This window comes from Archocentrus centrarchus, chromosome 18 (genome assembly GCF_007364275.1).
Source record: "Archocentrus centrarchus isolate MPI-CPG fArcCen1 chromosome 18, fArcCen1, whole genome shotgun sequence".
NCBI classification, from domain to species: Eukaryota; Metazoa; Chordata; class Actinopteri; order Cichliformes; family Cichlidae; genus Archocentrus; species Archocentrus centrarchus.
In genome coordinates, this window is record NC_044363.1 from 18,105,528 (window position 1) to 18,122,344 (window position 16,817).

The 16,817-nt window shown below is 42.7% G+C and overlaps 1 protein-coding gene across 1 annotated transcript in view; it reads left to right on the forward strand.

The window, feature by feature from the left end:
• The window catches only part of pacs1 (phosphofurin acidic cluster sorting protein 1), a 79,173-nt gene that overhangs the window by 58,645 nt on the left and 3,711 nt on the right, over nucleotides 1-16,817 (forward strand). Inside the window, 16 exon segments of the mRNA XM_030753415.1 lie at nucleotides 636-713; nucleotides 3,370-3,429; nucleotides 6,907-7,067; nucleotides 7,924-8,017; nucleotides 9,672-9,755; nucleotides 10,007-10,069; nucleotides 10,071-10,129; nucleotides 11,901-12,036; nucleotides 12,384-12,488; nucleotides 12,597-12,703; nucleotides 14,383-14,537; nucleotides 14,787-14,897; nucleotides 14,991-15,093; nucleotides 15,180-15,222; nucleotides 15,319-15,361; nucleotides 15,461-15,602. Coding sequence (XP_030609275.1) covers nucleotides 636-713; nucleotides 3,370-3,429; nucleotides 6,907-7,067; nucleotides 7,924-8,017; nucleotides 9,672-9,755; nucleotides 10,007-10,069; nucleotides 10,071-10,129; nucleotides 11,901-12,036; nucleotides 12,384-12,488; nucleotides 12,597-12,703; nucleotides 14,383-14,537; nucleotides 14,787-14,897; nucleotides 14,991-15,093; nucleotides 15,180-15,222; nucleotides 15,319-15,361; nucleotides 15,461-15,602 — 1,544 coding nt within the window.

Genomic DNA, 16,817 nt, shown 5'->3' on the forward strand with positions numbered 1-16,817 from the left:
TTGATTAAGATGCTAAATAACTTCCATTTCTGAACAGCAAAATTGGATTTAGTGGTTGAGTGTTCTGAGGTCCAGTGGGTCTAAATTCATTCATGAATTCAGTCATTTTTAATTTTAAATAAGTTTTTGACTGCGTTCTAACACCTTTGGTTTCTTGTTTTTATGACAGGTGATCTAATAGATTTGCTAAACACCGTATTTTCATCTGTTGTCACATCAGTTTAGCACTGACTAAATGTTCAAAAAATGAAAAGCAAAGAATCGCACAAACTTTAAAACCTTATATAAACTCCTACCAAAAATTTCTTTGTTTCCTTGGCACAAAAGGAGTGTAACGACAAAATAAAAGTAAAGAGGGAAATATTGGCACGGGTTTCAGCTACTGGCTGAAATATTTTCGAGTTTCATGTTTTTGCATCCTTGAAATGTGAAAAACGGTACCCACGTCACCGCGACCAACAGTGCGACGTGTTTTTAATGGCTTTTGGACGACGCAGGCGAAACGTGTTAGCGAGACTCATTAGTTGTTAGTTTTTGCTGTGATCAGTGGAGTGCCGCGGTGACCTTGAACTAACCTTTAAAAACACTATTTGTCGTACTTTTTCTCCTTTTCTTTCTCTCGTTCTTCTCCTTAGTATCTGTTTGAGGAAGAAGAGGAGGTGAGGAAGAAGAAGCCCAGGCGTAAGCTGCCTTCCAACGCTGCTATCACCAGGGTAAGGCTGGAGAAAAACACCCTCCCCATTCATCCTTTCTCTCTCTTTCTTTATACGTGTTTCTCCCTACCTGCTTGTTTTGTCTGTAAAGCACTTTTGCGGCAAACCCGCTTCATGCGACATCCTTTTCAGATAAATTTGATTTGACTGGACTCAACAACCCTCCCCCTCTGCAGCCTCTTGCCTCACCTCATTCAACCTCTCCTCCTTATCGACTCACCCCCCTCCCCTCCCCCTGTCTCTCTCACTGCCTCCCAGCCTCGCTCGCTCGCTCTCACGTTGGTTTATCTGCAAATCCTTTCTTTCTTCTCCCCCCTCTCATTCATTCTACGTGTAATTTAGACGATTTTTCAGGAGCCAAACATTAAAACGAGCCTGCAACAGCATGAACCGCACCTAAGGATGCTTGGACACACACAGTCACACAAAAACCATACATAAAGACTCAGCAGGGGCACAGATTACCACACAAAATGAATAAAAAATAAATAAATCAGCCAGTAAGAATGACAGTAGAGCTGCAGGATTTGGTTTGTGTGTTTGCCTCAGCTGGTTATTATTGCAGCACTGCTATAGATTTCTCATTGCTGCACCACAATAATAACAACACACACACACACACACACACACACACACACACACACACACACACACACACACACACACACTAACCATCTGCACAGCCACAAATATATTAAATATGTACAAACTCTTAAAAGCCCCTACAGCAGACCCTGCACCCTGTGCAGCTCCACCTGCCACTCTCACATGTACGGTATCTACAGGAACATTTACGTCCCCTGGAGGTCCAGCGTGAAGTCGACCCTCTCCACTGTGTAGCAGCACAGTGACAAATCCTCCAAAAACACTCACAGCTCTCTACAACCACTCAGACACCCACTTATTTTGCAGATGAAAGCTTTGCTCGTGTCCTTTTTTTTTTTTTTCCCTCTTCTTTTTTCTTCCAAACAGATTTTTTTTTAACCAAAAACATCCCAGAGAATTATATTTTAAACTTCGCCTGAAGTAGGTTCCCACACATGCAAACATTGTTGGGTTTCCGCCAACAACAAAAACAGAAAACCAAAAAAACATGCTCTTATTTTGAAAAATTGCTTCAGGTAGAAGAATCTGAGGAGGAAAAACTGAGAAATTACCTTACTGTAATACACCACAGTCCTCTTTATGTTCAGGCAGCAAACCATACTGTTTACATGGCAAAATATGTTTTGTTTTGTTTTTAAATGGTTTTATTTGCTATTACCTGAGTTTTTCATTTAAAATTAATGTTATGGAATAAAAACACCTGGATCCAAGCGTTTGAAAACTCCTTACCTTTGTGCATCGTCTGTATTTTCTTAAAATTGATGACGTCCAATCATGACATCTACAGGATGCCAGTCATTTAGTTATAAAGCAGCATGGACAGTAATAGAGGTCAGGCCTTTGTAAACACAATTGCGATGGGCAGTAATCATGTTGTCTTATAAATTGTGATCAAAGTCAATTTTCTGGAAATTGTTTTCCAGATTAAAAATGCACGCAGAATAATCTGTTTTTGACTGATCCAGGTAATGACGTACCAAACAAATCATAGTATTTATTAGATTTATGCACAATTATGTAAGAATGCAGTCCTGCCACAGATCACTGCTGTTTGTTAGCTGGCAGTGTTGCACAGTAACAAACAGAATAACAGATTCAGAGATATTTAACATTTCAGCTATGACGCTGGGCCCTTCGTGCAGCAGTGTTACAAAGTAAAGCGAATACACTGTATTTACATTGTATTTTAATATTATTGCAGTGTTGCAAAGAAGTATCCATGTATTCCAGTTGTGTCAACAGAGCAATTGCAACACTGTCACCAGTTGGTCATGTTGTAGCTTACTAAATTCTGATCAAATGCAGCGCTGGCATTGTGTAATGTTTGTAGGGTTTGAGTCAGAGACTCCCATATGAGAGGCCAGAAACAAAATCGAAATGAAGAGAACCCTCACAAGATTGCCCAATAACGTAAATAAGCAACCGTATCAGCTCACCTCCCCATGTGGTTATTGCAAGGTTTTTTCTTTTTTTAAGAAAAAGTTTAGTATCTTAGACTAGGTGTGGAGTAAGTCTTTGAGGTAAAAATAACGTCTGCATTTGAAGATCTGCTGTCTTATAGCACAGCCTGGCTCACAAATGTCACGCACACAAAATTGACTGAATTTTGAACAGCAGAGTGAGAGATGTCACACATTTGAAGACAAACTCCAGAGCCGCAGGCTCACTTTTAATAAATGTTACATCTTCCTTGTCAGATAACTTTTTAAATAGATAACCAGCCCTTTGCAATTATTCAGAAAAACATCTGTGACTTGATAACCTCAATAACGGGCCCGCTCTCACATATTCCATTTTAATAACACAACACGCACTCCCCAGCCTGCACAGAAGTATCAGCATGAATAACATTTTTTCCTTTGCAGAAGCGATGCTGCATCCATTAGCTGCTGCTGTTTTGACTCATCAGGCGTGAAAAGTGAGCGCGGAGATCGTCGGCTCTCCCTGTGCCGCTGCGCCCTTCCTCACGCACACACACACACAGACACAGATATGAACATCCATATCCTCAGAGTCTCATGTTGTCCTTTTTTGTTTTTCTTTCTCGCAGCAACCCAACATCAAGCAGAAGTTTGTCGCCTTGCTGAAAAGGTTTAAAGTCACTGATGAGGTGGGTTCTTGTTTCTCACTTGTTTTTGTCTCTTCTATCCTCCGCCTCCCTTGTGGCTTTTCTCCCTTCCCGATCACTTATATCACACATCCACACCTCTGCTCCGTGCGCGAGGTTCAGAGTGTGTGTTTTGCGAGGTTGTTGGAGTCGACGTGTATTTCAGTTCAGCTTTGAAGACGCGCGGAGATGTGTGGGAGAGATGTGGCAGAACAACTGAGATTCAGCTGGCAGCTCACAACGACATTGTAATTTAAAATAGAACAAAATGTGTGTGTGTGTGTGTGTGTGTGTGTGTGGGGAATGTGTGTGTGCTTCTGGAGGGATTCTGTCAAGCAAAATATGTGTGTGCGCCATCTCAAAGTAGCATCTGAGTCTGTGTGTGTGTGTGTATATGTGTGTTGCTGTCTATTAAAACTTGATTGCTTTCCCTCTTTGTCTTTAGTTTATCTGGGTCTTGTGTTGGCTCATGTTGACTTTTCAAAACTGCAAACTGGAATATTATCAGATGATTTTTTTTTTTGTATCAAAATGTATAGAATATAGATTTTTGATTTCACAGTCAGATCCATGAGTTTTTGAACAATGTAGTTAGTTTTGTCACCTCAGTGCACCACAGCAGAGGATTTTAAATCAAGCAATCAATTTGGGATTAACATGCAGACTTGCAGCTTTAATTCAGGATTTGTTTTTTTGTTTTTTTTATTAATTGGATAACTGACTGAGATTTCTTCATTATTCAATGACAAATTAAGCAGATTAAAGATCCGGAGTTGGTCGCGAGTGTTAAACTTGTATTTGGTAGCTGTTCACTGGAAGTCTCAAACAGACGTTGATGCGAGTGAAGGAGGTCTGAATTTCAAAATAAACCCGTCACAGCGAGAGCAAAGACTGTGGAGTGACAAAAGTGACCATCTGATATGAACAATGGATGGACTGACCAGCTCAGCAACACCAAAGACCACTGGTAAATGGACTAGTTCTTATGTAACAGTTTTCTACTCTAATTGAGCACTCAAAGCACTTAAGCAACATGTTTGCATTCACACAAACACTTCCATATGTAACTAAGTTCTCATCATCTAACAGTCACGCACATTCACACTCCGCTTGCATCAGAGAGCAACTTGGGGTTCAGTATCTTGCCCAAGGATACTTTGGCATGCAGCCTGGAATCGAACCACCAACCTTCTGATTAGTAGGTGACCTGCTCTACCAACCGAGCCACAGCCACAACTGTCACAACTGAAGATCCCAGAATTATTGCCGTGGTTAAGAAAAACAACTTTATACCATCTAACCAAGTCAAGAACACTCTGGAGCAGGCAGGTGCTTCATTTTAAAGGTTTTTCAATCAAGAGACGCCTTCATGAATGGAAATACAGAAGATTTACAACAAGCTGCAAACCACTGGTTACACTTCCGAACAAGAAAGCCAGATTAGACTTTGCCAACTTCTAAAAGAGCCGGCACAGTTCTGGAAAAACATCTTTGGACGGGTTAAACCAACATGAACTTGAAGAGGAAAGTTTGGAGAAGAAGAGAAAACCGCTCATGATCTGAAGCACACCACAGCATCTGTTAAACACGGTGGAGGCAGTGGGTATGTAGGGGTGCCAGTGGAACTGGGTCACTGGTATTTATTGATGATGTGACTGCTGATAGAAGCAGCAGGGTGAACTGTGAAGTGTGCAGAGCTAAACTCTCTGCTCTGATTCAGCCACATGCTGCAAAACTGATCAGGCAGCGCTTCACAGGGCAAATGGATAACGACCCAAAGCAAACTGCAAAAGCAACCCAAGCGTCTCCCAAAGGCAGAGAATGAGATATTCTTCTGTGGCCAAGTCAGTCACCTGATCCCCAGCTTTGCAGTTACTGAAGACAAAACTGAAGGCAGAGAGACCCACAAACAAGCAGCACCTGGAGGTGGTTCATTTCTGTTCAATTACTTCTGAGCCCCTGAAAATAGGGGACTGAATATGCAAATGGCTGTAATTCCTAAAAAGTTACCGCAGTACTTTAGTTAAACCCCTTGAATTAAAGCTGAAAGTCTGCACTTAAAATCCACTTTGACTGTGTTCAAAGGCAAAGTTATAAGAAAATAAGTCCCTGCCCCAAAACCTATAGAGCTAACGGTGTTATGAACACATGCCTTCTTCTGCTTTAAATACTCGTATCACTATTATTATCAATTTTTGCCATTTGTATTACTACAACCAGTACTTCCAGAAAAGCAACTTCTGCTTTGCTCATGTGATTACAATCATTGCTGATGTTGGCAATACCCTTTCTGTTCCTTTTAACTGCCACAAAGCACACTTGACACTCTGTTGTTGTCTGTGTACACATTTTGTTATTGGAATAGCGTCACAACTGCACAAGATACAGTCAAAAACTTTATAGGTGCTTAGTTGAGTTTTTTTTGGTCATAATTTCATCAGCTGTTAGTTGTTAAAAAACCCCAGCTTTTAGTCAAACCTCAGGTTGGCCTACTGGTTGGAAAATAAACCCGATGACTCTATTACTGTAGCGCTGACAGCTACACACAATGCACTTAATACACTTCCCATGCAAATACACACCAATTTGGAGGAACCTGGACCTCCTGCAGGATAAAAAATACAGAATTTCAACACATCATCCAAAATTGCAGCTCTCAGTCCTTTTCAAGAAGTGATGGATGGGTAGTATTTAGATATATTTTGAGATTTGATATATTGAGATGTCAGCTAGGTGTGTGACTAAAGACATAATCACAATGAAAAGTCTGTACACACACACACACACACAGGCAGATAGACTTACATGTTGAAAACAGAACCAGCTGCCCTATCACATCTGGTGACAATAAAAACAATTACCCATTGTGTGTGGGTTACAATTTACAGACTGCTTCCTGAGCCAGCCAGTCCAGACCTGATCTTTCTTTTCCCACACCGAAGCAAACCTTTTGGGAGTTAAGTGATAGAAATGCTGGCCCAAACCCAAGCTCCTGTTATTCCCATTTATTCCTGAAATCCAGAGTTGTTGCATCTCTGTCAACATTACTGCGACCTGCATGTGTTGTGTATGATTACATGCGTAATCGCTGCTGTAACTGGGCTTCAGTATCTTGATTAGGAGTTTATGGCTGAGCCTTGTGACTCACTCTGAAGTTAACCAGGTCACTGTGGCGTGTAAATATCTCACTTTTGATATTCGCCTTCTGTGAAATCTCGGCCTCGCAGAGCGCTGCGGTGTCAACAGAAAAACAGGTGGTGAGCCGTGTCGAGTATTCCTGCTGCGATCAACACGTCTCTGCTCTGTACGTGAAGATATTAGTGCTCATTTAAAGGAAGGGAGGCAGTTGTTGACATGCTCTTATAGCTTCTATATATGTGAAGGGAAGTGATGGATTTGGGCAATAAACAGAAATTCTGGGTGTAAAAGCAGCGCAGCAGCTGTCTGTGTGGGTCACCGTCTCCTCTGTTTCTCTCCCAGGTTGGTTTTGGCTTGGAGCACGTGTCGAGGGAGCAGATCCAGGAGGTGGAGGAGGACCTGGACGAGCTGTATGACAGCCTGGAGATGTACAATCCCAGCGACAGCGGGCCGGAGCTGGACGAGACCGACAGCATCCTCAGCACACCCAAACCTAAGCTGAGGTAACTGCACTGGCACAGCCAGGATATTAGCATTCACCCCACACACCCTGCTACTGCTTCACCTGCACACATACTCAGCTCGACTTTCATGGCTGCACTGAGAGGGCTTCATTAACAATTCAGAGCCCCCTCTGTTGGGCAAAGCTGCTCATTGCAGCCATAGATTAAAAGCTTGACACGAACCAAAACTGGGTCAGTAAACTTTGATCAAAACCTCTGAATAATAATAATTTTTTTCTCGAAAATTCTTCTTCTGCATGCACGAATGAAACAGAATCGCTTCCCTAAACTCAAATGATGAGAGCTGTTCAGATCTTAGTAATTATTTTCAATAAAGTCAGAGCAGCCGAATGACCCAAAACTTAAACATAGTTATTGTTATCCAGGAGTTCGTATCCTTAGGAGGTCAGTAACATATTTCAGATGGAAGCAAAAATAGCAGGTAAATAATTTTTAAATAATTCTTAAAATGTCATCAATGTTATTTTACTTTAGCTGCGCTTTGAAGTCTGTTCTTTCTTTCTTAATTTTAGCAGCGTCAAAACATTTTTAAAATGCACACTAAAAAAAAAAAAAAAAAAAAACACTTTAAAGGCCCAGCGCGTCTCTCTGAGTGCTCAGATGTGTGGTTGACAGCATTTACCTCTCTTCCACTTGTCAGTAGAGTTTTTTGTGTCTATTTTGGAAAATGAATGTGTGTTATACCAGTATTTGTATAGGAAATTAATGGTTCCTGCTCTGTGCGTGCGCGTGTGTGTGTGTGTGTGTGTGTGTGTGTGTGTGTGTGTGTGTGTGTGTGTGTGTGTGTGTGTGTGTGTGTGTGTGTGTGTGTGTGTGTGTGTGTTTGCGCGCCCAGGCCGTTCTTTGAGGGAATGTCTCAGTCGAGCTCTCAGACGGAGATCGGCAGCCTGAACAGCAAAGGCAGTTTGGGCAGAGACACTTTCAGTCCGGTGAGTAACTCTCAGCAGCTGCACAGTCAGCAGGATTTACATCTATATGGTGCTCGTCTGAGACCATATAAAGATGAGTCTATAAAATGATTTGATGTGTGTGCAGTGATGGTGTGAAGCTGTAATAGCTTCTATAGATGCTGTTTTTATTACATTATTGAGTGTCAGTTTCAGAAAAACAGTATTTCTGCTGAACAAGATTATTTATGTTTTCTCTAAGTTGGTCTTACTTTGTGAAAAAGAAAAAAAAAAACTTGATATGCAACTTAATTTAGTTGCATATACAGTACTGTGCAAAAGTTATGAGCCACCCCTCATTTCTTTCTATTTTGCTTTTAAGGAGCCACTCTTTCTTAGCTCTCCAGGCTTTCTGAAGGTCTTTCTTTGGCAGCTTTTTCATTCATTTTCAGACCAGTACATATACCTTTTTGTTTTTTTGTTTTTTTTTTAAAGTTAAGGCAGACTCACTCAAGCATAAAAAGGCACCGAACTCAAGGGATGAACCACTGTTGTGTCCACACACAACACATAGACAACTTTGCAAAGAACCAGATTTTAAATGGTATCTTTAGGCACTTTAGACTGTCCCAAAAACACATAATTTGTTCCCATTTCTTTAGGCGAATCTACAAAAAAATGCCAAAGATAACTCGACAGGCATAAAATAATATTTTTGCACCAACAAGGTGATTACAAAAGAACTATTAGCTGAAAACTTGGCATAGCTCAGTGTGTCCTCAAAATTTTCAGGAAACTGGACAAGTGGCCGATGAAAGTGTGAGACCTAAAAACCATCTACAGCAGATCAACAGTGTCTGAAAGTCATGTTCTTAAGAAAGAGGCAAAAATCCAGCAAAGACCCGACACAGGAATTGTATAAACTCTTTTTGCCTCATATATGTGTGTTTGTGCATGCTTCAATGAATCGCTGCACCTGTTCCTCATTTTTCCTCTGCATCTTATTCACCTGTATCTTATTTTTTGGGCCCTTAAGATGTCATAATTACATAAGTACACAAATGTTGATTTTTATAGCATTAACTAAGGTTGCAAAGTGCTTCTTATAGCAAAATAATAAAACTGTAATAAAACAGTGTGACTAAATGCTACACAGTACCATAAAGAATACAGCATGAAATGAAGGAAGAAGCATGAAAGACAGCGTGCGACTCTGCATTGATCTGATAAATATCCACAATCTAAAGCTGATGACAGTCGGCACGGCAGGGAAGCGGACTGGAAATTTCAAAAACATTTCCTTAATGGAGCAGAAATCCAATAACTCTTTGACGGCCGCCATCTGCTGAATAAAAAGTGTTTAATCTCGCTCAGTTGAATGAATGTCACTGGATGCGCTGCAAGCGGCTCTGGTTCCTCCCTTCATAATGAAATAAGCCTTTAGGCTGTGACTACTGTTGGGACACTTTCACAAATATGTGTTTGGAGGAAAAAGGCTGCTTTCACTTTAGTAAGGAGGTTTTCCCAAATCATTTGTGTAGAATACTTTGTGTGGCTTGCAATGGTAGACGAAAACAAACATCTTCTGGGCGTGTTTTCTCCCTAAAGCCAAGAGCTGGGTCTGTTCCTTTTTTATTTACCGAATCTCGAGGCTTATTAAGCCCGCAGACTCACTGCCGCTTCCTTGTATTCCCAGCAGGGGGAGCAGCCTCCTCTAGAGAAGATGAAGCCCTCCCGCAGTCGCAACCTTGATGACATCCTGTCTGAGACGGACACACTGGTACGACTTTCCTCGTGTGTTTTCTGAGTGTCAGTGTGTGTGAAAGAGGGAGAGTTAATGTTGTGCTGGGATCTTTGGTTGGTATCACTCTGAGGCGGATTCACTGCCATCTGTGCTGTAAGTGAGACAGATTGTGCGAGCAGAGGAAGCAAAAAAGTGAGTGCCAGTATCTCCTTTCTTTGACACTGACAGCCTGTCTTTTGGACTGTGTGTGTGTGTGTGTGTGTGTGTGTGTGTGTGTGTGTGTGTAGGAGCTAACCGACCAGGAGCTGTTTGCTGAGATTGGCCCGTGCATCACAGTGTCAGTGGCAGAAAAAACCTCGTACACCCATTAAGAGCAGCAAAAGTGAAGCTCAGCCCATGCCATCACCGAGGTAAGCCATCAAAACTGTCACATATTTAGTCAGATAAATTAGTTTTGCTGTTTGTGTGTTGGCTATGGCCTCTTTACTGTGGCTGTTTATAGTAAGCACACAGTTGGTCTCTTAGTTGTTTCAGACAAAGTCCTGTTAAGCCTCAGTTTTAGCATAATCACTGCCATCTTGTGTACTTGGAGTCAGAATTAACACGTTTGGACAGAACGGATCAGGTTACGTGATCTGCAAAGTTGGCACCAGACCATTTAGTTTACCAACACCCCCCCCCCCCCCCCCCCCCCATTTAAAACAGCGCCGCCAAAGACAATGGGGATCAAAACTCTTCTTCAACCTTTTGGTCTTAGTCCTCAGGCAGCAGTAACGCTGGCCCGATGGGGGCAGGGAGAAGACGGGGTGTCTGGGCTGTTTAAGGATCTTCTTAGCCCTTAATCTGCACTGCTTGGTGTGAACGTTGGGGAGGTGGTTCTGAATGAACCACCTCTTTAATGGCCATGAAGTCCTGTTTGGTGCCGTTTCCCATCCAGGTGGTGATACTCCCAAGCAAGATGCTCTTGATGGTGCAGGTGTAAATTCTGTCAGCCGCCTGGGGAGGTAGAGACGCTGTCTGGCCTTCTTCACAGTGAGATCATGCTTTAAAACTAGCCTCACGAGCTGAAGAATGACTTTTTTTTTTTTTTTTAGTTCCAAAAACACATGAGAGGTACTTCCCGGGGTCTGACTTGCATAGGCTCATCCGCTCCAAAATCTCTGTCCTCCTTAATTATGCTGCAAATGCACTAAGCTGCTATTAACTGAATGATAGACGTGAGCCTAGTGTGTTACTGCAAAAGCTTATCAGCAGTGTGGGTGGTTAACTTTATCATTACCAAACCACATGACTTAATTTTACTTATAATAGTAAAAGAGTGTCAGTAGAATTCAGCTGAGGACACTCGGTGACCTTTTTGGATGGTTCTAGACCCCTGCGGCCCGACCATAACGCCAACACTAGTTATCAGATAACCTTAGCAAGCTTGGTTAGCAAGAATCATCCCTAACCTGCACAGGTGCATTGCAAGCCCAGCATCCTTCCTTCCTTCCTTCCTTCCTTCCTATGCTTGTCAGGAGGCTAATCAGGGTATTCCAGATGTCATTCTCCCCAGCCAAACTTTCCAGTTCCTCCTGGGGGATTTCAAGGTGTCGACAGGCCAGACAGGATATATAATCTCTCCAGCAGGTTCTGGGTCTACCCCGGAATCTCCTCCAGTTGGGCATGCCTGGAAAACCTCCAAATGGAGGTGCCCAGAAGGCATCCTAACAAGCTGCCTGAACCACCTTTCGACAGGCAGGAGCAGCAGCTCTACTCCTGTATTGTACCTGCCCAAGATAAATAAAATGGATCATTATCATCACCAAACTGTTCTTTGCATCTGGCTGTAAACATGTTTAGTTTTGCTGCAAAGTTGAGCATTTTAACATGGGAGTCTATGGAGAGTGACTCTCATTTGGAGCCAGCCTCAAGTGGCCATTCCAGGTACTGCAGCTTTATGTGCTCACCCGTGGCTGGCCGACATCCACTGAAGTGTCTCCTCACTAACTCGACCTGCTCGGCCTACACTTACCAAACTTCATAGGTAGATGGCTTATGACCAAACCAAGGTTGGGATTGTATATGGGGTCACTGGGGTCAAGGTCATTGTTAATTTATTTATTAATTTTTATACTGAAAAAGTAAGGCAACTCCTTGGGTGCTTGATCCTGACCTTGCTTTTTCCCCCCACACACACAGGTTGGATGGAGGCCATACACCAAGGCAGAAGCGCATCAGCACTCCAATGAAGGAGAGACAGCTGTCCAAACCTCTCAGTGAGCGCACCAACAGCTCAGACTCTGAGAGATCCCCGGAGCTGGGACACAGCACGCCGGTACGGGACTGAATGATTATAAATGTCAGTTAGATTTGCCATGTTTGGGAATAATACTTTCCAGGATTTTAACGTCATCATTTCAACCTGGCATACAAAAATAAACCTGCATATTGTGGTTATGTCTCTCAGGAATTAACATATGAAAAAGAAAAAACACCCTCCTGCCTTTTGTTCTCCGTCTCTTTCGACCCACACGCTTTTCTTAAAGTAAAGAAACGCATGCATTCTGATAATGTATGACTGGCCTGGAGCTCAGAAATGAATTATGCATGTGGCGATGAGTCATCTGAAGAGTAAATGTGTCGCTGTCGGGAGATTTATGTAGTGTGTGTTTGTGTGTGCAGGTTCTGAGGAAAGCGGTGTACGATCAGCTTAACCAGATTTTGTTGTCGGACTCGGCGCTCCCAGAGAGCCTCATTTTGGTCAACGGCACCGACTGGCAGGGGCAGGTGAGACCTGCAGCTTTCCGTAATAACATTTGGTGAATTCTGTGGTTCTTTTCTTTTTCTGTGTTTTGCTTTTTCTTCATTGCTCACCTTCTCTTTCATGTATTGCAGTATGTTGCAGAGCAGCTCCAGGTACAGAGACATCCGGTGGTCTGCACGTGCTCGGCAGCTGAAATCCAGGCAGTGCTGTCTGCCGTGCTCACTCGCATCCAGAAATTGTGAGTTTTTCTGATCTAATCCAGCACACACACACACACACACACATACACTCCGAGCTAGAACTCATTGGTTTGCAGAATGACTCATCTGTTTAGTCTTTTTCTCTGCTCTAAGCCTTATTTTTCTGTCTTCTGTTCTTTCTTTGACCCTTCTCTATTTGTCTCCTCCATCCCATGCATTTGTCCTCCTCCACTTTTTTTGCCCCTGTGACTCACATTACTTGATTTAAAACAAAATATTATATTATATAATATCTCCCATATCTGCACCCATCACTTCTTGTCCCTCTTCTTATCTCTCTCATACACATTTGTGAATTTTTCTGGTTTGATTTTGCATTATTGGTATGAAATTTGCCTAAACATGAAAGAAATGTCATCAAAGCAGTAATTATCATACTGACTGGCTATATAGACAATGATTATATTGCCTCAAACACTGTGAGTTTGACTGTGAGTTTGCCTCAAAAACAAAGTTCCTCCTGAAGTTCGTCAGTGTTGTTGTAATGCGGATGTTGGAGCTGGGACTGAAGTCAGACCCGCTGCAGTAGTCGCAGCAGCCGGAATAATAGGTTTTATTTTGCCATCGATAGCAGTACCCTGGAGTGCAACACAGTGCCTCGTCAGTTCTCTGTGTGTGGCTTATTTAGCAAGTCACAAATACACAGCAGTGGTAGTACAGAGTACAACTTCTACAGTTCTACTGCTGTGTACGCTCACTGCTGCCATGTTGGATTGTGAAGTCGAGGTTGGTGTGGCTTCTCCGACCTTCCCAGTAGGAATTCTGATTTGAGGGGGCGTTTCTGATTCTGATTTCCCACTTCAAGTGGAACGCAGCATAAGAAAGGAAGGCTGACCCAAGCAGGAAATTTCCTTAAAAACTAAAGTTTTCATACATCCATGCGTACTACTTGCACTGTCTGGCTTCCTGAAACTGCAAATTTAGGACCTGACACGTGTCTGTTTCTCACACCTCTGATGTTCTTTATCTCATCTTTAGCTCCTGCTTCTCTTTCCATTCTGGTCCGAACTACTTCGTGCTGGGAGTTTTGGGAGTGTTTTCCCAAACAGATGAGCTTTTGTTTCTTAAAGCAAGAATGCTCTAAGCATTTTGAGACAATAATCAAAACCTGACACAGCCTGCCTTTACAAACATGTGTGGAAGAATTTGAGCAGTGCTGTAACAAGTCAGCTGATGAAATTTCTTCCTTTCTAGATACTCCACCATCAGCTGGAAGTGGTGTTATTGTAAAGCAGAAGTGTTTAGGAACCGCAGCAGCTCAGGCATGAAGTGGCAGACCATGTAAAGTTACAGAGCGGGGGTCGCCGAGTGTGTAAAAGTCCCCAACGCTCTGCTGACTCACTAACCTGCAGAGTTTCAAACCTGCTCTGGCATTAACAGGAGCTTCGTGGCATGGGTTTCCATAGCCGAGCAGCTTCTGTAGGAGTAGTGTGTATCTGGCCCAGTAATTTTGTATGAAAACAAATGGATACTATAAAGTGACCCCAGTTTTTATTTCGTTGTAGTCTATATGAATAAAATAACACAGATCAGGCAAAACAAGAAACTTGAAGGCACCGGAAAGCTGACGTGTAATGTCCTTAATGTTATTTCACACCTACACAGCGCTGATTACATCTCTCTGTCTCACTCACTCTCGCTCTCTTTTTCTGTGTAGCTGCAACTGTAACTCGTCCATGCCCAGAGCGGTGAAGGTGGTGGCGGTGGGCAGCCAGAGCTACCTGGGAGCCATCCTGCAGTTCTTCGTCACCCAGCTCGCCAACAAGACGTCTGACTGGCTGAACCACATGCGCTTCCTGGTGGTGCCGCTGGGTGAGAGAGTCTGCTTTTGTCTCCTCTCCTCCTGCAGAGTCAGACTGCAGCAAGGTTTTATTACTTTGCAGGAAGCGATGTCTGGTACACACAGCCGCTTGTGTGCATGCTGATTGGATTTTGGCAAATGCTGTAGCTTGTTACCATGCCTTGATTGTTGAATTACATTAGCTCATTAAACTGACTTCAATTTATTTTTTATTTGTCCCTTCCACATTCTCACCTTCTCCCTCTCTCTCTGTTTGTCAGGCTCTCATCCTGTGGCTAAGCACCTCGGCGCCCTCGACAATCGCTACAGCTCCTCCTTCCTGGACGTGGCATGGAGGGACATGTTCAGCCGCTCAGAGCCACCTCAGACAGGTACCACACACGCCGTCTCCCCTCGCAAAGTAATTCTGGGTTTGATGCATTTATTCACTTCTGTGATTTTTATTTATTTTCTTTCTCCTGCAGATCAGTTGGATGTGGCAGGAAGAATTTCCCAATACATCAGCGGAGCTACGATCACACACCAGCTTCCCATCGCCGAGGCCATGCTCACCTGCAAACACAGAACGTGAGTGCCGATGCTCGCAAACACATGCCGGGTGTTTTATCTTTAAGGGCTTCATTAATGACCTCTGTCCTTTCTCCTTTTCACAGGCGAGATGAAGACTCCTACCAGAAGTTCATTCCTTTTATCGGGGTGAGATTCGTACTCTGAAGAAGCGAAATTTGACTCTTGCTGCTGTTCATCTTTAAGATTATTTTTTTTTGGCTGATGTCACTTGCTGTTTTCCAGGTGGTGAAGGTTGGTCTGATCGAGTCAGGTCAGTCTCCAACAGGTGAGTGATGGAAAAAGGACTGAGCACAGATTTAAACAAATAAAAAGAGGCTGAATTTGATTCAGGGTCTCACACTGTTATTTCCATTTGCGTATCCAGGAGATACAGAGGAGGGCATAGCAGTGAGCCTGGCTGTCCCCTCCACATCGCCCCCCTCCCACGGCTCACCCACTGGGATGATCAAAGAGGCAGCCACGCCTCCGTCCTCGCCCTCCATGGGCAGCGTCCTTACTGTTCAAGGGTAAGACTTCTTTCCTTTACAGTATCTTGATTTATCATTTTCCTTTTTATTCCCTTTTTTATTTCTTTGTCCTGATTTTCTCCTTTCTCATCGTCTTTTGCAGCAACATAAATAAAAAACGAAGAAAAAAACCTGATCATTAATAAGTTCTAAAGCTCTAAAATTACACTATAAAAATATTCAATATTCATGTTTTACTCATTTCACATTTAAGCTGGTGAAATGGATGGAGGACCGTGTGGTTGCTGGTGTAATGTCTACAGAGAACGTGGGGCATATTAAACTAGAACCTCAAACGCTGCTCGTGTGGTAACTGTACATTTACTCTGTGTATCTTTGATATAGTTTCTGCTGTCCTGTAGAACTAACAAGTGGCTACCAGGCATCATAATATGTCAGATAGTGTTTATTATAACATTTAACTTGGCATTGTGTGCTTGTATGAACCAGTTATAGTGTGTTAATCTGAGGATGAGCTTCCACTTCTCTGCTCTGATGGCTCCAAATCTTTCTTTCATTATTTTATTTTATTTTATTTTATATTATATTTTGATGAAGAGGATGTAAACAGATCATACAGTTCTGATATGCTATCTTTCTCAAACAGGCTGCAGTTATTTCAAAAGGTGTTTGTGAGGATTTAGTAAGTAAATGATGCTGAAGTGCTTTAACAGAACTCCTCAGATGTTGATATTTAAAGATATGTTTCTATTCAGGTTGATTTTATGCCTGGTGTATCAGCTGTCTACACGCGTGCTGATGAAGCTATCAGCGCTGAGCTGTGGCAGAGAGATTAATGCCTTTTAATCATCTGTCTGCTTGTTCTATAAGCAAACAGGCAGCGAGTTACTCATGTTTCTCTGAGTTCCTCATCCAAACGAGGGTCTCTTTGATAGTTCAGCCGCATTTTTATCTGACTGAATCAGATGTGTTTTGCTGTGCCTGCTGCAGTCCCTCTCCGCAGAGCTCACTGATCTAATCGTTTCCTTTTCGCCCTCTGCGGAAAGCTTTTGGGGAGCGTGTTGAACATCTATACGATAAACAAAATTCAGTGGAGGTCCGTCTGTTTTTGAAGCAGTTAAATCGACTGACAGATGTGTTTGGGAGGTCGGGTGCTGCAAGCTGGATAAAGAGAGGTTAAATGTGTGTCTGTCATAATTAAACCAGAGCAGACCCTCCCTGAATCTGTGTATTCTGCTGAGATCAAAAAAACCA